Here is a 21,957-nt window from a genome sequence, read left to right as displayed (position 1 = left end):
ACTCATAAGTTTTCTTTAAGTAAACTTTACATCATACTTTAAGTATACCACTATGTCCCTATTTAGGTATTATTTTTGTATATATTTTGTTATATGAATGTCTGAACTAGGTAATTTATGTTTTAACGATGTTCAATTTGACATTATACGCATTAACAGTGCGTTCTTTCACTGTATGATTCAGTCTATTAAAATACATTTAGAAAGATCACAAATTCAAGCCAGAAAATGTATATATTTATTCCACTTCATATAGATAATCAATATCACACGAAGCGTACCGTTTTCTTCTCCAAAAATTACCATGATTGCAAATGTGATATTGATGTGATAACAGTTCAAGAGACAATAATTAAGATACTTAAGTTTTAGACACCATATTTCCCGTTTTTTGCTCTATTTCGCCTACAAAAATCATTCTAAACACTGTTTTGCGTCTCTGAGCAACATGACAGTGTTTCGTTCCTGAATGATTCAACCGTTTAAATGATTCGGTTCAATCGCAGTGACTAACTAACTACTGGCGGTTTTAATTTCACATTTAAAGTAGCTTTTTATTATTAAAATATGTTCAAATATCACTATTCAATGCCTTGTTTAAAATATCAAAACATTATTTGTGCATTTGTAACTGCAGGTTAAATGCATTCATGACCTGCATTAAACTGTAAACACATCTAAATGCCACTTCAGATGCACCTTCTGTATTTCCTCTGCATTGCAAAGACAAACTTTGTTGATACGGATTTAATTTGGTTGGTAACAGCCCAAATGTAAGAATTTGACTCAAAAGATACTGCACACTTTTAGAAAAAAAAAAAAAAAAAAAAAAAAAAATTAAGATAAAATACCCATAGAAGGTAAAAATCTTTTTTTTTTTTAAACTTATTGGAAAAGATGAAAGATTATTGGAGTCAGCTGTCCATGATAGTCCTTAAGATACCAGCACAATAACACACTCAGAAAAATATCGTCTAATTATCGTTATCGATAAAAATATCAATATATATATATATATTTTTTTTTTTGTCAATATCACACACCCCTCTGAACATACTGCAAAACAAAAACATTTCATTCTAGCTTCATGCATTCTTTAAAAAAATAAAAAATAAAAAATAAATAAATAAATAAATAAATAAACAATATTTTGAACAAAACACTGAAACAAGCCTGAACAGGATTCAGAATCATTATCATAACGTAGATGGAATCGATCAACACACCAAAGCTTGACAGTCATTATTACCTTTTCAATGAAAACATGGATTCTCGGAGCTTAGTCTTGTATTGCTTAAATATATTTAGACTTTTTCTAAGTATAATTAAAGTATACTTAAATGTCATTTTAAGTATATCTCTGAGAAGCACATTGAAACAAGTACTTAAAATAGGAAAGTATACTTTCAATCTACTTTTTTAGTTTAAAAGAAGTATACTAATAGCACACTTCTTTTTCGTAAAGGAACTAATGAACTGGAGTGGTGTTGATTACTTGTGCATTATTGTGATGTTTTATCAGCTGTTTGGACTCTCATTCTGCTGGCACCCATTCACTGCAGAGCATCTATTGTTGAGCAAGTGATGCAATAAATTTCTCCAAATCTGTGCTGATAAAGAAATAAACTATCTACATCTTGGATGGCCTTAAATGAGTACATTTTCAGCAATTTTCAGCAATGTTCAGCAACTGAACCATTTCTAAATACCAAAATAACACAGAAACCTGTAAAGCAACCACCCAGAATGCTTGCTAACCTACATTTACCCCTTGTAGACTCATTTTAGATTTCATTTAAGGCGTATTTATGAACTTTTTTTATACTAATGAGGACCATCTTGACAAGTGTGTTTTAAGAGGTTTTACTGTATTTTGGAGGACTCTTTCAGAAATTTGGCTCTCATAAGTACACCATATAGTGAAACGCACACAGCCCACCCTGGCACTTATATTGCCGGCTGGGAATTTATATTGCCTTCCGAATAAAATAGCAAGTAGACGTTGTGTTTAAGAAGGGCCTCATACCTCATTTACATCGAGGTCGTTTTTACGAGTGTTTAGTAATAGCTGGTCCCGTTCGCTGCTTCTGGAGCTCCATCTGCATCTGAAACAACATTGAGTCACTATGAATCACATTTTTTAATAGTTCTTTTTCTACATTAAGTGGTTTAGGTTACTTAAACCAGCTGTGCATACTGCTTTCTTGTAGCGTGTTACCGGGTTAGGTGTGTTAAGATGATATGCCTGTGGAAACATTGTGGGAGAAATTACTGTAGTCTGTGCTAGTGACTTTCCCCTGCGTTTGCATGTTTCAGGTCAGTCCAAAAAATGAACACAAGGTGCATTTATATTCATAAATAGGTCATTCCTTTTAAGTTAATGTTTTTATTGCTATAAAAACATGAACTAGACTTTCAAAAAGCTGCTTTGGTTAGGCACTTCATTCTTAGTTAAAGGGATTTAACAGGTTGGAAAGTATAGAGGACACAGAAAAAAATATTACAAACTAAAAAAATATTCCCAAGAAAACATGTTTTTAAAAAATGAAAACTAACTTTTATTTTATTTTTTTTTATTATTTTATTTTATTTTATTTTAAGACATACACTACCATTCAAAATTTAGGATCAACAAGTTTTTTTTTTAAGAAATTAAAACTTTTAAAAAGATTGTAAAAAATCTGCTTTTATTCTTAGTTAAAGGGATTAAACAGGATGGAAAATATAGAGAATAAAGGAAAAATTATTACAAACTGAAAAAATAAAAAATATTCCCAAGAAAACATGTTTTTAGTTAACACTAACTTTTATTTTATTTTATTTTATTTTATTTTATTATTTTTTATTTATTTTTTTGTATGTTAAGACATGCACTACCATTCAAAAGTTTGGGATCAGTAAGACTTTTTTTTTAAGAACAATACTCAGCAAGGACCGATTAAACTGATCAAAAGTGACAGTAAAAACATTTAGTTCAAATAAATGCTGGTTTTTTTTACCATTTACCAAAAAAATCCTAGAAAAAAAGTAACTAACTAACAAATGAACGAACGAACAAACTGGAGTAATGATGCTGAAAATTTAACTTTGCATCACAGTAATAAATTATATTTTATATATATATATAATTTATATATATATATATATATATATATAAATGCAGTATTGTTGAGCATAAGAGACTGATGATGAAAACAAGTTTTCCACACTAAACTTGGCTAAATAGCACATTAGAGATCTTGTACTATATCTCTGAGACATTTGTGCTCGCACAGCATGTAATTGCATACATTAAATGCTTCCTCATAAATTGAGCATATCCATGAATGAAAGGGGGCATCAGAATGAGTTGGGTTTATTTTCTGATGTTGCTCAGTGTAGTGAATCAGTGTGCGTAAATGTGCGTTCATGCTGTTGGGGTTAGCCGTTCAGCCTCACACTGATTCACAGATAAAGCACAAAACAGGAGGTGTCGTGATAGATCTGCACGCTGATAGTGTGAACGCGGCGCCACGTCTGTCCTACGCAGCTCTGTTTTGATATGGATGAAGCAGATCTGGAAGCCATACAGTCAGTCAAGCAGCTCGTTTGTCCATCTGCTCCTGAGGAAGAATAGATGTGCCATGTTGTCAGGTTTAACTTACAGAAATGTGTAGTTATTTAATCAATAATTGAGGATGTAGCTGATTTGCACTTTAAAGTTGCATGAATGCTACTGTAAAGGCATGCTCTGATCTCCCATGTGAACTCTGCTCTTTATGAGTGTGATTTAGTATCAAAATCTTGCAACCCAGACTTGGGTTGGGAACTTGAGAAAGGCACTAAATGTGTCATTTACTGGTGATTTGTATTCATAAAAGAGGTCATGTGTGGTGCATAAGGCCTGTGTAATATTAAGAGGTGCACAGGAAATGAAAGAGTCGAACTGCAAAACCTGGCCTGTGCTGCCATCTAGTGGACGATATGTGATACCAAGTAGCCAACATATATGTAGTTGACTACATACGTTTGCATCCCTATCTGCAAGAAGTTCATCATGTATAAACAACAAGATGGAATAATTTGCCAAATGCAAAATTTCACCGTTATTTAAATGTGTTACTTGCTGTTTCTGTTTCTTTGTGAATTGTTTGTGAAATTTACCACCCATTCTGAGTTTTAATAATAATAATAATAATAATGTTTGTCCTACACAAATGTTTCTTCTTTTACTGTAGTATCTAAATAGCAAGTAGTAAGTAGATGTTAAGTAGTATCCAAATGTTTGTACATAATACAATGTTCACTAGATTCGTTTATGAATCTTGCATTCTGTTTCTAAACTGATGAATCAACATGACTTGGTTGCTGAAATATTATCAGAGCAAATGATTTGCATGTCAGTATATGGAGAGTTTTATCTCTAGAGAATTTAAAATGAAGACACTACAGTGGTGGCCAAAATTATTAGAACAGTTGTCAGTTATTAGTCAGGTAATAATTTAATTAATTTGTAAATGTAACATCTGGAATGACATGAAGAAACAGAACAAACTAAGACAGACTAAATCCAGAACTGTGACATGTTTCAAGAGACCTGCAAAGCTACCTGAAAAAACTATGTTCAAGTGTACCTAGGGCAAAAGCTGCTTTAAACGCACAAAATGGTCATGTCAAATGTTGATTTTTATTTAGTTAATAGAAGTTAATTCATAAAGAAAATCTGTTTATGACACTATTTTTGACAGCATCCTCATTTTACAGCATTTTTACACAAGTGCCTGAAACAGTACTGTAGCTTAGCAGGCAGATTTCTTGAAGCATCTTGGAGATGTTGGCACAGTTTTTCTGGATTTAGTCTGTCTCCGTTTGTTCTGTTTCTTCATGTCATTCCAGACAGACTGGATGAGGATGAGATCAGATCTCTGTGTGGAGCACTGGCTGTTGTCAGACTCCTTGTGCAAACAAAAATCTCACTGGATTGTTACAATTAATGGCAAAATGAATGTTTGGAAATGTAAACTGATATTTCCTACTGACACAATACAGCAAAAGACAGAAATAACTGACTTAAAATCATGAGTGAGCTGGTGAAAATACTAGTGTTCTAATAATGTTGGCCATCACTGTATGTGTAAATAAATAAACACATTAAACACACAGTTAATTGTCCCTCTGAGAGGCAACAGCGTGTGAGATCCCATGTAGAATAGTGCTCTGGACCCTAAAACACATTTTTAAAACACAGTTGATGTGTGCGGCCTGCAGCAGTGAGAGGAAGTTAAGTGTCCGCTTCACTGCAGACCAAATCTACCCTATAATGATAAAAATCCATGCAGTGGTTTTTAATTGATCTGTAAAAATAATATTCCCTTTTTCAAATCGAGCCATTCTCAGACGCCTGTCATTGTGGTGTCACACCGACAGAGGCCGCTCCCACAATATTGATTGACATGAGCGTCTTACCTCAGATCAGTTGTAACAGTCCAACCTCCACGTTTTGATGCCGGAGCAGGGATGTACGTTAGACAAGAATATCTCAGATTGAGCGATTTAGGTGTTGTGTTGCTGGATGTAATAATGAACATAGTGGTCGTCATTTACTCCCGACATCTGAGCCGCTGAAGATGCAGTGGATTACATTTGCTTGTGAAGGGAATGTGCCTCCCGATCTACATATATCCGCCTATGTTCACGCAAATCATTTGTGATCCAGCTTCACTTACAGCAGAAGTGAGTATAAGGGTTTTTTAATTAATCTTTGCGATCGCCTTTCCTAATAATGTGCTAGTTAGCAAGTTTAGTGGCTAAACGTGGCTACTTGCGGCTAAAGTAAACATGCTCGCCACTACACAGAGAGAAGAGAGGGGTGGGGCGAGCAGAGCTTATTTGCATTTAAAGCAGCCTCGACCAGAATGAGATGATTTTTGCAGAGCTGATTTTGGCAAGGTAAAAAGGGTGTTTTTTTACACAACCATTGAGAATTTTTAACCAAAGTACATTATAGACTTTTCATTAAGACCCTAAAGAATCATATCAACTTGTGGAAATGGGCATCCGATGACCCCTTTAAAGCACTCATATATGTATACAAAAAAAAAAAAAAAAAAAGTTGTTTCATCTTAAAAAAAAAAAAAAGTAAGTGCTCATGCTGCCTTAAAATTTCAAGTTTACTGAAATCAAATTTTCATGTAGTAGAACTTAAGACTTCATGTTGACTAAACTTAAATTTTTTTTTTTTTTTTTTTTTTTTGACTAAACTTAAAATTAAGGCAGCACTTAACACTTACTTTTTTTTTCTTTTTTTTTTTAACAGTGTGTAAATCAACCTAGAAATCTTCTAGTGTGCAGCCAGCCTTAGTTTACCCAAAAGTAACAATGAACTCTTTAATGTATGCATGAGTTACGTAAAGTATTTCCATTACAAACTGGTTTGTCAAGTTTTTCAACCTGCTAACTGTATCTTTTTGTTTCACTCTTTCAAATATATTTACGATATATTTACTTGATAGATACATATATACAGTTGCTTAAATTTTCAGAAACAAACTCATTTATCCAGTAAATATTCATTCATTACTCTAACTTTGTTGGAAATCTTGCCAAGTTTGCATAAGCCACTCATGATTTCACTTCGTGAGTATATTAGGAACTGAAAGTACACACTGCTATTTAACAGTGAGTATCTGACTGGGTTTGAAAGCCCCAAAATGGCACTATCTTTTTTTGATGCTGAAAATCCTTTGAACTGTCCTATCTGTCTGGATCTACTTAAGGACCCAGTGACTACATCTTGTGGGCACAGTTTCTGTATGGACTGTATTAAGAGGTTCTGGGATCAGGAATATCAGAAGAGATTTTTCAGCTGCCCTAAATGCAGGAAGATGTTTCTTCAAAGACCAGATCTCAGCAGAAGCACGGTGCTAGCTGACATTTTAGAAGATATGAAGCAGGAAGTTCCAGCTGGGCCTGGAGATGTGCAGTGTGATGTTTGCAAAGTAAGAAGAGTAAAAGCCATCAAGTCTTGTCTGGTGTGTTTGGCTTCTTACTGTCAAACTCACATTCGGCCTCATTATGAGTCTTCAGCATTTAAAAAGCACAAGCTGGTAAATGCTTCTCCAAATCTACAACAGTGGATCTGCCCTCAACATCATAAAGCACTGGAGGTCTACTGTTATGATGACCAGAAATGTGTATGTGTGCTCTGCATGGGGGATCAGCACTATGGACATCAAACAGTCTCAGCTGCAGCTGAAATGGCTAAAAAACAGGTAAGATGATGTGAAATGTATTTAAGCAATGGCATGAAAGAGACAAATGTTACTTAGTGAGTATAGGCCAAAATATGAACATAAAATATCATAAAAAATATGATAATTATCTTGTTCATTAAATTGATTAAGTGCTGTCTGTGATATTTCCATGAGAAGATACAGTAGCAGATCACATTTTCCACCCTATGAGCAGGAACAGCTCAATAATTTTAAGTTAAAAAAAAAAGTGAGAGTAAGATCGAGGGTGTGTAAGTAAAAAAGATATTTGAAGTATCTAGGTCACAGCAAGAAATTATCAGAATCATAATGAAAAAAATTGATTACTCAGTATATTAATAAATGGAATAAGCATTTTTTTTATGGCAAAACTAAATAAACAAATAAATACAATGATGATGAAAATGAAAGCTTTAATTACTATTACTGTTTCATTCACACGTAAAGCATAAGTTGTTAATGAGTCAGATACAAAACCATTGTTATCAACAGGAAAATTAGATCATTGTGTGCTAGGAAAAAGGGCTTCCTGTACAAATGCAAATAGATCTACTTAGGGGAAAATATATATATATTTTTTTAGTTATTATTATTATTATTATTATTAAATCACTCAAGGAAATTCTTATTCATAAATTTAACCACAGGAGGAACTGAACATAAAAAAGAGAGATTTTATTAATAAAATCACCAGTATGGACAAGAAGATACAGGAATTTGATAAGGCTGTGGATTCTCATAAGGTAAGTGTGATTGACAGTTCTAAAGCTGTAATGAATGGATCACAAAAGGAATGTTCTACTAAAGCCAAATAGTGCATTCTGTCTTGCGTTTCTGTGTCATACCAGCGCTCTGCACAGGCAGCAGTGGAACACAGTGAGAGGATCTTCATTGAGCTCATCCGTTCCATTCAGAAAAGACGAGCTGAGGTGAGAGAACTGATCAGAAATCAGGAGAAGAGGGAGATAGGACAGATCAATGCCCACATACAGAAACTGGAGCAGGAGATCAGTAATCTACAAAAGGAGAATGATAAACTGGGGCAGATTTTATATACAGAGGATCACATTCATTTCTTCCAGGTATAAAAATTATCATCAAGATAAAAGCTTTTTTAAAAAAATGAAATAATGACACTATTATTCTCAATTGCAGAATTACGCTTCCTGTTCTGGACTGTATCTGTACACAACATTACCCAGGGATGTAAACGACCTTCTGACATTTGAGAATGTAGTTCAATCTGTCTCAGAGCTGAAGAACCAACTGGACAAACTCTGTGAAGAGCACATGGCCAGAATATCAAAGAAAGGTAATATAACACTGTCTAGAAACATTTAGACATTTACAAGTACAGTATGTAGCAAAGTATGCTGAGTGCGATGGTATCATGCTAGTGAACCAAAATACTGTATGTTGTGCCAGCTTATATAAAATGTAACAATTTGAGATGGAAGGCACATCTGCAGCTGATTTCACCAGAACATACGGGGTTGCTGCCTAATTTGGGAGGAAAGGCCATAAAAGAGTTCATTGTTGTTGTTTTTTTTTTCTCAAATAGTTGCTGAAGTGCAAATTTTCAGAACCACTAGGCTTAAAGGCTGTGAGTACATTTTTAGTACTATGCAGATACTTAATATATAATATATAAATATGTATATATTATCATTCAACACTGTAGTCCATTTATTCTTCACTCTGTTTCTTTCTTCTGTTACTCATCCACTTTCTACAGTTCCAGTGCATTCTGTAGCACGGGTGTCATCAAGCAGTGCACATGGGTGTAACAGGGCTGGATTTAGTCATGGGCGTGCTGAGCACACTCAAACATCTGTCTTGCCAACCCAATCAGACTTTAACGAAGATGACGAGGTTGGGTTTTTATTTGGATTCTGAAGACTGTCCCAACCAGTCATAACACCAGAAAATTGCTGTATTTTTTTCCCTTTTTAGCTGAAATCACACAAGCGATAATGGACAGAAATAATGCCTGCTATTCAGGTGTTTAAATGTATTTTCATGAATATGTATCTTCATATTTGCTTTCAGATTAATTCAGACTAATCTCTATAGTTATGTTTAATTTGAAGTGTAATTCTGGCTTCCCTTGAAATAGGTCATAATAGACATTACAAGAGCAGATGATTAAATATGCCAGAACATAATATAAGTGTATAAAATACATGTACATGGTTCAACTGAAAGCCTCTTTGACTTGCTGTTAAAGCTGCTAATCTGAACGCACAAAGTAACTGCTTAAGCACAATTTTAACGACATTAAAGTAAGAGTGTGCAGTTTTTCTGTCTATATGCGTGGTAAATAATTTATTAAAATATTAGCATGTAGCCTTTTAATAATAATACCTTTTATTTATAGGCGGCTTTCAAGACACTCAAGAACGCCGTGCAATATAAAACAAAACATTAAAATACAAAACATAAAACGCAAGCATTATAACAACACATTAAACAAGCAAATCAATAAAAGCTATTCTAAACAAATACGTTTTTATTTGCACTTTAAAATTGGAAATTGAATCCAGCTGGTGAATGTGCAAAGGTGAAGAGTTCCATAACTTTAGAAACCTATACATCTGAGCCTGATAAAAATACATTTTTTAAAGAAAGATGTCAGATGGATTTAGCTGGTTTTGCATCTGAACTCTTCATATATATATATGAAGAGTTTCATTCACACATACAATAAACAAGTAATAAGCTAAAATGAAAAAAATAAAATAAAAAAATAAAAAAACACATTACAGGTAACAAAACAAGTGGCAGGTGTTTTGCATTTATTAAGATTTAATGCACTGATCTATTCTTATAGGGTAAATGCAGGTAAAGTGGACCACTTTTTTTTTTTTTAAACGTGTAATATAGGTACCTGCCAACATTGAGTCACTTGACAAATTTCTTTTCAGTTAAATATTGATCAGTTCACTCAAGTCATGTGTAAAATTCAACACAACATGTTGGGTTGACATTCAATTTGTTTAAATTTGAATAACAGAATATTCAGTAATAGGAATATTGATGAAAATGAACTCAGAAAATTACTATATTAAATATGTTACTGTGACATATGCAAACAAAAAAATGGCAAACAAATATTGAAAAAGAGGAACATTTAAAATAGTAAATAGTAATGGTAACATGCAAAACGTTTTTCTGTATTCTCTAAACACTATATGAACTTGAATTCTGAACAATGAATTGATAATGGTGTCCCTTTAATTAAACACCATTGTTATCATCGGAAAGTGTATTGAGCACAGTACAATCAGCCCTAATACAACGTAAAAAACAATTTGTTGAGTCAAATTAAAATAATTTGTTACCTGGCTTCCTTAAAATTTTAAGTTCAGTCAACTCAAAAAAAGAAAGCTTATTCAACTTGAAATGTTGTTATACTAAGTGACAACTTAGATATTTGAGTTGACTAAAGTTATTTTAGTTGACTGAACTTAAAATTTTAAGGCAGCAGGGTAACAAATTATTTTAAGCTGACTCAACAAATTGTATTTTTTTACAGTTTAGACAGTATGTAGATTTTTTTTTAATCTATAAAGAACTTAAAATCAACAGATTATGAGTAAAGAAATTAGATTTGGGAAAATTCTGCTATGTGCCGTGTTTGTGAATAAGTGGTGAACAAGCACTAGATGTCTCTGCCCATTTCATTGCTTTTTGCTGTTTTCATTTTTTAAAATGTTTAAAACATGCCTAGAGACACAGTACTTTCATTCTGTTCATCTTGTGCTCACTGATCATTTGGTCTAAAGAGTATTAAGTCTTAAAAAGTGTGTATACATGAATGGCATGGTAGATATAAAACTTCTCAGAGTCAGAGTTGAATTAAGTCCTACAGCACATTTTTCTTGGTTCTTGTTCAAGAAGCCATAGATATACATCACAAAGACTATTGCAACTCCCATTTCATTACACTTTAAAAATTAAACATAAAAACCCCCAAACACCTTATTTAGTACTATCTCTTTAAGAGCAGCCTACTGTTCAGTTTCCTGTTCAGTCTGAGGTCTTCCTTCTTTGGTTGACTGATACCGGAGGGTGATTTGCCAGCCAAACTGTGAGTCTGTTTAACTCTACTGTATTTAACTTGATGAATAAAACTACTAGATGTGAAAATTCAATACAGGGTACTGGGCCCAGAGGTAATAAATGTGTGTATAGGTGGAAAAATTAAATAAAAGATTTTTTTTTCCACACATCAGCAGGTACAAGCTGTTATGGCTGTTTCCTTTAAATTGGTTGTCTGGTAGTCTACACAAAAGACCTTCATAGGCCTACCACTGCTGGGCAAAATGAACCTGACAAACACAGGACAATCCTGTGCATACATAAAAAGTGTGATCTCAACTTGTTTGTCAGGCTCTTGTGTGAGTGTATTGAGAATTGTGCAGCAGAGTGTATTTACAGTAGGGCAAATGTAGGACTATGTGTATCTGAATTTTACATTTATGTTGTATACACTCTTAAAAAAAAAAGGTGGTTTAAAAGGCTCTTCACAGCAATGCCATAGAAGAACCATTTTTGGTTCTTTAAAGAACCATCTCTTTATTACCTTTTTATAATCTGAAGAACCTTCTTTCGCCACAAAGAACCTTTTGTGAAACAGAAAGGTTCTTAAGATGTTAAAGGTTCTTCATGGAACCATTTAGACAGAAAAGTTTCTTCTATGGATAATGCAGATAGTGACATTTTCAGAAGCAGGAAATACTACTCATTATTTTTACTTTCATTTTCATTTTGTCATGTTTCCACAGGAGCCACTTCCATTCTGATTTCAAAAGTTTCAAAACCCCCTGTTATTCTACAGCGAAATCCTACATTGGATTTGAAAGCATCAAAATGACAGAACTTCAAAATCCTTTAAACTGCCCAATCTGTCTGAATCTGCTTAAGGACCCAGTAACTACATCTTGTGGGCACAGTTTCTGTATAATGTGTATAAAGCGGTGCTGGGATCGGGATGCTTCTATAAGTCAACATTTCAGCTGCCCTACATGCAGGAGGACATTCAACCAAAGACCAGCTCTCAACAAAAACACTGTCCTGGCTGAAATTGTAGATGGAATGAAACGGGAAGTTCCAGCTGGGCCTGGAGATGTGAAATGCGATTTTTGTAAAGGTAGAAAACTCAAAGCTATCAAGTCTTGTTTGGTGTGTTTGGCTTCTTACTGCCAAACTCACATTCAGCCTCATTATGAGTCTGAAGCTTTCAAAAAGCACAAGCTGGTAAACACTTCCTCAAATCTACAGCAGCAGATCTGCCCTCAACATCATAAAGCACTTGAGGTTTACTGCTATAATGACTGGAAATGTATTTGTGTAGTTTGTATGGGGAATCAGCACAGTGGACATAAAACAGTCTCAGCTTCAGCTGAAATGGCTAAAAAACAGGTAAGATGATGTGATGTGACTATATTATATAGCGAATATAGGCCAAAATAATAACACAAAATTTCATAAACCTGATTTTATTTATTAAATTCATTGTGTTGTGATATTTCTGTGAAATAATACAATACCAGACCACATTTTCTTCTCTATGAGAAATAGCAGCTTAATACGTTTACATGAAAGAAATATAAAGTACAGTATACAGAAATTAGCAGCATCATTACATTGCAAAATTAAAAGAAAGAAGCATTTTTTAGGTTACACTTTATTTTCTTAGTCCACTTTAAACATTCTGTTAACTACAAATAGCTTTGCATCTAAATGCCGAGTTCTGTCATGAAACTCTAGATGATATCCACAGTGTTAAACTAGGCACACGCTGATTGGTTCATGTTGCATATGCAGCCAAAGAGCTTGCTCAGTCTCCTTTAAATAGCTGGTTAGCATTAACTAGAGAGTTCCTCTGAAACCCTTCACCTTCCCCAGCTCTATAAACCAACTGTGGTTATTATATATGCTATTTGTGTAATTAGATCATTGTCTGCTAGGAGAAAGGGCTTCCTGTACAAACTTACACTTCCTGTGTAAATAGGTCCTCTTACAGAAAACTGATTTCATTCAGTAATTTTTAAAAGGATAGAAAATTAATCTTATTTATTGCAAATTCATCCACAGGAGGAACTGAAAATACAACACTGGGATTTCACTCAGAAAATCAAAGACATGGGCGAGAATGTCCAAGCATTTAGGAAGGCATAAGGTATATGAGGTAAATTCATTCATAAGGTAAATGTGATTGACAGTTTACAAGAGGTTTTGAATGGGGCAAAAGGAAAAGCCAGCAGCAAATACTAACAAATCAAATACAAGTCGTCTACATTTATACATTTACAACACATTTTTCTTCTGTTTATTGTACTAACCATATGTAAATTCCACGGATTAAATTCTAAAGCTGACAGTTTAACAGCTGAGCCCAAACCTACGTTACTAATTTGAAAACTTCACTTTAGAACTATTCACAAAGGAACGTTGAGTTGCTTCATTGACAGCTTATTGTAATGTAGTATAACCAGTGCAGAGTAGGGTTTATTTTCCTCTAAAACACTAGTCAAGTCAAGTCACCTTTATTTATATACCGCCTTTAACAATACAGAATTGTGACAAAGCGGCTGTACAGTATTAAACAGGAAATAGTACATCAATAATGCAAAAGGGCAACAATAAACACTCAATTTTCAGGTAAAGGTAGTTAATCAAATACAATAAAATAAAATACAATATCGTGTTAAGAAAAAGTGTCCCCAACTAAGCAAGCCAGAGGCGACAGCGGCAAGGAACCAAAACTCCATCGGTGACAAATGGACAAAAAAAACCTTTGGGAGAAACCAGGCTCAGTCGGGGGGCCAGTTCTCCTCTGGCCAGACACAGAGGACTCATCTGGGTCCTGTGGTCTTGTGCCGACGGCCGTCTAGATGACAAGGTCTTCACTGGGGATCCGTCTCTGGGGCTCATCTAGTCGATGTGGTCTCCGCTGACATTCAGGGCTGTAGATGTTGTCTCTAGGTGCCGATCCACCGTCTGGGCTGGGTACGGACTGAATCCAGGGGACTGCAGTGACCATCTGATCTGGATACAGACTGGATCTGGTGGTTAAGGTGACCTCGGAATAAGAAAGAAACAGACTAATATTAGATGTAGATGCCATTCTTCTGACGATGCACTGAGTACATCGGGTGTTATGGGAAGTGTTCCCGGTTCTGGTTGACCTAATTAATGCAGCCTAACATTCCTTTGATGGATTTGAATTATAGGAATATGTTGATGTGTTATGTGTAAGCAAGGTTAAAGAGATGGGTCTTTAATCTAGATTTAAACTGACAGAGTGTGTCTGCGTCCCGAACAGTGTTGGGTAGATTGTTCCAGAGTTTGGGTGCTAGATAAGAAAATGATCTGTCACCCGCAGTTGATTTTGATATTCTAGGTATTATCAAATTGCCAGTTTTGAGAACGCAGTGGACGTGAGGGACTATAATGTGATAAGAGCTCGCTCAGGTACCGAGGAGCTAAACCATTTAGGGCTTTATAAGTAATTAGCAAGATTTTAAAATCTATACAGTGTTTAATAGGGAGCCAGTGCAGTGTTGACAGAACCGGGTTAATATGATCATACTTTCTGGTTCTAGTAAGAACTGTAGCTGCTGTGTTAGTTTTTCAAATTGGTATGTTTCACCGGGCCGCAAAGAAATATAGAGCTGAGTATCATTAGCGTAACAGTGAAAGATAACACCATATTTCCTGATGATATCACCCAAGGGTAACATGTAAAGCGTAAAAAGTAATGGCCCTAGTACTGAGCCTTGCGGTACTCCATACTGCACTTGTGACCGATATGATACCTCTTCATTTACTGCCACGAATTGATGGCGGTCAGATAAGTACGATTTGAACCATGCCAATGCACTACCACTGATGCCAACATAATTTTCAAGTCTGTTCAAGAGAATGTTGTGGTCAACAGTACTGAACGCAGCACTAAGATCCAGTAGCACTAACAGAGAGATACAACCATGATCGGATGACAAGAGCAGATCATTTTTAACTCTAATAAGAGCAGTCTCAGTACTATGGTACGGTCTAAAACCTGACTGGAAATCCTCACAGATACCATTAGAAACCAGATACCACTAGAAAAACATGGTGTAGCATTTTCTAAAACATTTGCTTTTCAAGATGCACATGCAAATTTGACTGATCCTTGACGCGACGCAAAGTTGATTCTGTGCTCACTTTATGTAATATTTGATGTATTTAAAAATGTTGTAGATTTCAGTACCAAATGAGAATCGCTAAAATTATTGAATATATTTTGAGACAAACGTCATCTTAATGATTTTCAGTTTTGTTTAAGATAATTCAAGCAACAATTTTTAAATAATCAAAGAATATGTAAAAGTATGGTATTTGGGGTAAAAGCGCCCCTTCTGTTGGGGCTAAAGGCACAAAAATTAACATGATAATTAATAGATGGCTGACTTTTTCATTTGTTGAAATGAAATGGTTAGATTCAGATGGTGAATATAATATATTATGTTGGGTTTCCACTATGATGTGTCTTGTTCTCACGTTCTCACCTAAAAACCCTTAAAACTACATTCCATGACACAAAACAGTATCATTTTTAAAATTATAATGAATTTGGGCGTCCTCCATGACACTCGCTGTGAGAAATACAGCAACTTTGGCAAGCGGAGTAATACAAATGGTCAAACGGCTGTTGAAGTTCTGTTAGATTCTAGTATCGCACTCTTATCAGCCAATCAGATTCAATCACCAGAAAGAACTGTTGTATAAATATATATATGTGACCCCGGACCACAAAATCAGTCATAAGGGTCAATTTTTTCAAAATTGAGATTAATACACCATTTGAAAGCTGAAAAAATGGCCAAGATACAACTACTTGAAAATCTGGAATCTGAGGGTGCAAAAACTCTAAATATTGAGAAAATCACCTTTAAAGTTGTCCAAATGAAGTTCTTAGCAATGCATATTACTAATCAAAAATTATGTTTTTATATAAAGTAGGAAATTTACAAAATATCTTACGGAACATGATCTTTACTTAATTTCCTAATGATTTTTGGCATAAAATAAAAATCTATAATTTTGACCCATACAGTGTATTTTTGGCTATTGCTACAAATATACCCCAGCGACTTAAGACATATGAGCTGTATCATGGCTCTGATAGCTATTAAGGATGGATTACTACAGGCCCTATAGCTTTTTATATTTTATGATTAAAGGCAGGGTAGTTACTTGGTTCAAAAACATTTTTTTGTTACGCTGGTTGAAAGCCTTCACATCCTGTTAAAAATTTTCCTGTATTTTTACAATAAGGTACTGGCAGCAAGGTTGCCAGCAAGTTACTGTAATTTGTTTTACAGCAATGTACTGTAATGCAACTTTACAGTATGTAGAACAATGTACTGTATAACTAAAAACAGTATTGTACTGGATTTTTACAGTACTTTGTAATTTTGTTTCTACTGTAATTAGCTATTATGCAATTATTATTGTGTATTGTGTAGTTGGAATAGTACATACAACTAGTTAGAAAAATTGTGATACTACTATAATTCAGAATAACACTAGAAATCAAAAGACAATCCAAACATATTTACAAAAGTATTTTTATTAAAACATTTCAAAACATTTTAGTATGGTGTTTGCTAGAGTACAGTGCATCAACAATTTACAGCCATGAAAGCATTTTAAGTGTGCAAGAATTTAAATGAAACGAACACATGCATCTTGAGGGCTGGACTGTGAAGTCCTCCATTTAAACATCATTTTTGACTGAATGAAGCGGTTGACATGCAGGGTTGATGGCCATCAATCTACACCAACGTCCTGATCTTCTGCTCACTCCCTGTCTGGCAGTATATTTATTCCCATCAGTGGTGAAACTGAAACAGTCATGAAAACACAAAGACAAAACCTGTTATCTACAGCATAACGCAAAATTAAACAGACAGAACTGGGAAAATAGTGAATAAAAATTATGTAGCATAGATGAAAAATAAATAAATGAATTGTGTTCAGTCGAATCCAGAAGTTTACATACACCTTTCAGAATCTGCAAAATGTTAATTATTTTACCAAAATAAGAGGGATCATAGAAAATGTATGTTCTTGTTTATTTAGTACTGACCTGAATAAGATATTTCACATTAAAGATGCTTATATATAGTCCACAACAGAAAATAATAGTAAAATTTATAAAAATTACCCGTTTAAAAGTTTACATACACTTGATTTTTAATACTGTGTTCTTACCTGGATGATCCACAGCTGTGAGTCCCTTGTTTGAGTCCCTTGTTTGTCCTGAACAGTTAAACTGCCTGCTGTTCTTCAGAAAAATCCTTCCGGTCCCACAAATTCTTTGGTTATTTAGCATTTGTATGTATTTGAACCCTTTCCAGCAATGACTGTATGATTTTGAGATCCATCTTTTTACACTGAGGACAACTGAGGGACTCATATGCAACTATTACAGAAGGTTTAAAGGATCAGGGTAAATTTAACTTATTTTGTCTTCTGCCAAACATGTAAGTACAGTATGTTCTGTAGCTTCTGAAAGGCAGTTCTGAATGAAAAAAATATGATATTTAGACAAAATAAGAAAAATGTACTCATCTTCAAAAGTTTTCACCCCTGGCTCTTATTGGATATTTTTTCCTTCTGGAGCATCAATGAGCGTTTGAACCTTCTGTAATTGTTGCATATGAGTCCCTCAGTTGTCCTCAGTGTGAAAAGATAGATCTCAAAATCATTCAGTCATTGCTGGAAAGCGTTCAAATACATAAAAATGCCAGAAAAAGGAAAAAAAAAATTGTGGGACCTACAAGACTTCAGCAGGCAGTTTAACTGTTCAGCACAAACAAAGGACTCAAAAACAACTATCGCTAAAAAAAAAATGGCTGTGGATCATTCAGGCTAAAGCACAGTATTAAGAATCAAGTGTATGAAAACTTTTAAATGTGGTCATTTTTATAAATTTAAGTATTATTTTGTCATGTGGACTATACGTAAACATCTTTTATTTGAAATATCTTATTCAGTACTAAATAAGGTCAGTACTAAATAAAAGTAACATGCATTTTTTATGATAAGCCCTCTTATTGTGGTAAAATAATAAACATTTTGCAGATTCTGAAAGGTGTATGTAAACTTTTGACTTCGACTGTAAATAAAAATGTAATTACTTTACAATAATACTTACAAAAACGTACCTTGTGACAGCATTGCCCTTCCCAGGGTGCCAAGACAGGTGGACCACACTGTAGAGCTGCAAGAAATCAAATCAATTTGATTAAATAATGTGTTAGCCTACTTGTTTGACCATGTATAGGCTAAGGGCACATAGACTATTGCCTATACATGTGTATTTTATACACTCCAACACTACATCAGAGTTATTAAAATAACAAACATATTATGCCTGACATTACTGAAGTTTTTGGGATGCATTTTACTTGTCTTTGTTGCCTAATAGATTATTAGTAACTGATAAAAGTAATTGTCCACTAATAATATTTTATTATCATATATATTTTTTATTATCATATATATATATTATTTTTTAATTTTTTTTTTTTTGTTTATCAATCCCCATGCTACAGAACTGGTCTCCCGCCTAAATAACGTTAGCTTACTTAATATCCTGTAACGTTACCAATATCTCTGACCCCAAACCACCCATTTACATCACAAGTTAAACTGTATTTCTCAGCCATGTTTAAGTAAGCGATTATGTCCTGTATTAACTGCGACCGTGAAGCGGACTGCAAATACAATTTTTTATTTATTTATTTTTTTTTTTGCGACCGGTAAATCTATTAAAAAAGTGCTCGTGTTTGTCACTGACAAGCTCGCATCGGACATTATTAAAGGAATCCTTAGAGAAAAGGACAATTGTTTTATCATAATATATGTCCCTTTTGTTTAAACTAAACAGCTCGTTTATTGATCTCCTAAAACCTAGCAGACTCCATTGACAAACACGGTCATTTCACCTCGCATACCATAGTAAAGCAAGCTTCGTTAAAACTCGACAGAAACAAAATAAAACTAACCAAAACGGTCTCGGTTTGTCTTACCACAGTTCCAACAAGCATTGACTCTAGTTTTGGTCGAAATAAACCATAAGCTAATTCACTAGATGTGAAAAGTGCGACGGGTGAAAGAGTGCGTAAATCGTCTCGGGTTACTTGACTGTAACCCTGTTCCCTTAAAAAGCGGGAACGAGATGCTGCGTATCAATACGCTAATGAGAACATTCTTTATTCGACCGGTTGTGAAGATTGTGTGTCAAACACGCCAAGAATTGGCTAAAATAACCTCGGTAGGTGACGTATCTGATTACGTGCACCTGCGGGTTATAAATAGATGTGAAACGAACACACCTGCAGGTTATGCCTTTGTCTGAAAGGACGTCCAGGCACGCCTGCAGTGCGGCATTGAGGCGCAGCATCTCGTTCCCGCTTTTTAAGGGAACAGGGTTACAGTCAAGTAACCCAAGATGTTCCCTACCAAAAGCTACACTCGATGCTGCGTATCAATACGCTAATGGGAACGAGAATACCAACGCCGCCACACTGGAAGTGTCTGGACCCGTCAAGGTTGTGTAGTGTGTGCGCACAAACATAGAAGAGGTCTTAGACATGACTCTGGGATGTTGACTCAAGGACATGAGAGCCCAGAGTAGCATGGACATCCAAACTGCAGAATCTGATAAACGTGTGCGGTGAGGACCAGCCTGCCGCATCACACACTTGTTGCAGGGGGGCACCTCTTGCAATAGCCGTGGAGGATGCAACCCCCCTGGTTGAATGAGCCCTAAGCTCTAGAGACGAAGCTTGGCCGCGCGCCTCATAAGCTAGGGCAATAGTATCCCTCACCCAATGGGACATAGTTTGTTTAGTGGCGGCCGCCTCCCGGTTGCGGCCCCCATAGCATATGAAAAGTTGCTCTGACTTACGCCACTGGCTTGTGCGGTGGACATAAATCTGAAGAGCACGTACTGGACACAGTAAGTGTAGCCTTTCCTGCTCCGGTGAAGTGAACGGCGGAGGGGAGAAAGCTTCAAGAACGACCGGATTTATGGTCGAGAATGGAACTTTGGAAGATAATTAGGGTGAGGGTGCAAAATGGCTTTCACCAGCCCAGGGGCAAAGTCCAAGCAGGATGGAGAGGTTGCCAGAGCCTGCAAATCCCCGATTCTCTTGAGAGAAGTAATAGCTATTAGAAAAAACATCTTTAGAGTCAGAAACCTGTCATGTGCTGACTCTAGTGGTTCAAATGGGGTCCCAGACAGACCCTCGAGCACTATCGCTAAGTCCCACGAAGGGACTGTTGCTCTGGTGGGCGGCCTTAACCGCCTGGCTCCACGAATGAAGCGAGCGACTAGTGGGTGCTTCCCCACCGAGACCACATCAATCAGAGTGTGGCAAGCTGAAATGGTGGCCACATAGACTCTGAGAAAACCAGGAGATGTTCCTGAGGACAATTTCTCTTGCAGGAACTCCAGCACTGAAACAACTTGGCAGTGAACTGGGTCTGCATGGTGTGTCACACACCAACTTTCAAAGACACGCCATTTGAGGGCATAAGTTCTTCTAGTGGAGGGAGCCCTAGCACTCAGAATAGTCTCTACAACATCAGCTGGAAGCCCAGCATCTCTTAGTTGGTCCCCCTCAGGGGCCAGACATGAAGGTTCCAGAGCTCGGGCCGGGGATGAAATATTGTCCCTTGCGCCTGAGATAGGAGATCTCTCCTGACCGGAATCGCCCACGGCAAGCCGTCGAGGAGGGATGTTAGATCTGAGAACCATACTCTGGTCGGCCAACGGGGCGCTATCAATAAGAGGCGAGACCCCTGTTGACGGACCTTGGCTAGGACTCCCGGGAGCAGAGCAATCGGGGGAAATGCGTAAAGATGCAGTCTGGGCCACATATGGGCCATCGCGTCCAGACCCAGGGGAGCTGGAGGAGTCAGAGAGAAGTAGAGGGGACATTGTGCTGTCTCCTGTGAAGCAAAGAGGTCCACCTCTGCTTCGTAAAATCTTTCCCAGATTTGACTGACTACTTCGGGGTGGAGTTTCCATTCCCCGTGTGTCACAGCTTGTCTGGACAGAAAGTTTGCTCCCATATTCATATGCCCCGGAATATAAATCCCTCTGAGGGACAGGAACTTGTCCTGTGCCCAAAGCAGAATCTGCTGCGCTAACCTGTTCAGGCGGCGCGAACGCAGTCCGCCCTGGCGATTTATGTAAGAGACCACCACTGTGCTGTCCACCCGCACTAGGACATGGTAGCCTCTTAACTGCTGGAGGAAGTATTTCAGGGCCTGAAATACAGCCATCATTTCGAGGCAATTGATGTGCCAGTTGAGATGATGACCTCTCCAGATCCCTTGGGCTGGACGGCCATTCAAGACCGCACCCCAGCCCGTGAGGGAGGCGTCTGTCGTTAGCATCTTGCGACAACAACACGGACCTAGAGTGGGACCCAAAGTCAGAAACCGGGGCCTGAACCACATAGAAAGGGTACGAAGCCCCTGGCGCGTAACCCTTATTTGCCTCTGGGGATTGGCCCTTGGATGAAATCCCCTGGCCCTGAGCCACAACTGAAACGGTCTCATGTGCAGAAGACCCAAAGGTATCACCGTGGATGCAGCTGCCATGAGACCTAAAACTCTTTGAAAGTAATGAAGAGTA

At 36.3% G+C, this 21,957-nt stretch overlaps 2 protein-coding genes across 4 annotated transcripts in view; both read left to right on the top strand.

Moving 5' to 3' along the window:
• The first annotated feature begins 6,689 nt into the window (after window positions 1-6,689).
• The window catches only part of LOC127175222 (tripartite motif-containing protein 29), a 68,979-nt gene continuing 53,711 nt past the window's right edge, over window positions 6,690-21,957 (top strand). The window contains exons 1-3 of the mRNA XM_051126162.1: window positions 6,690-7,250; window positions 7,898-7,993; window positions 8,099-8,332. Coding sequence (XP_050982119.1) covers window positions 6,690-7,250; window positions 7,898-7,993; window positions 8,099-8,332 — 891 coding nt within the window. The remainder of the gene's footprint in view (window positions 7,251-7,897; window positions 7,994-8,098; window positions 8,333-21,957) is intronic.
• Window positions 11,292-21,957, top strand: part of LOC127175360 (uncharacterized) — a 33,168-nt gene continuing 22,502 nt past the window's right edge. For 2 of the 3 annotated variants that reach the window (XR_007828977.1, XR_007828976.1), the window contains exons 1-3: window positions 11,292-11,340; window positions 12,038-12,674; window positions 13,350-13,443. The gene's annotated coding sequence lies outside the window, so the exon portion shown is untranslated. The remainder of the gene's footprint in view (window positions 11,341-12,037; window positions 12,675-13,349; window positions 13,444-21,957) is intronic. The other variant, XR_007828978.1, reaches the window with a different exon arrangement.

The sequence above is a fragment of the Labeo rohita genome, chromosome 13, assembly GCF_022985175.1.
Source record: "Labeo rohita strain BAU-BD-2019 chromosome 13, IGBB_LRoh.1.0, whole genome shotgun sequence".
Taxonomy (NCBI): Eukaryota; Metazoa; Chordata; class Actinopteri; order Cypriniformes; family Cyprinidae; genus Labeo; species Labeo rohita.
This window is presented reverse-complemented; position numbering and strand designations above follow the sequence as displayed.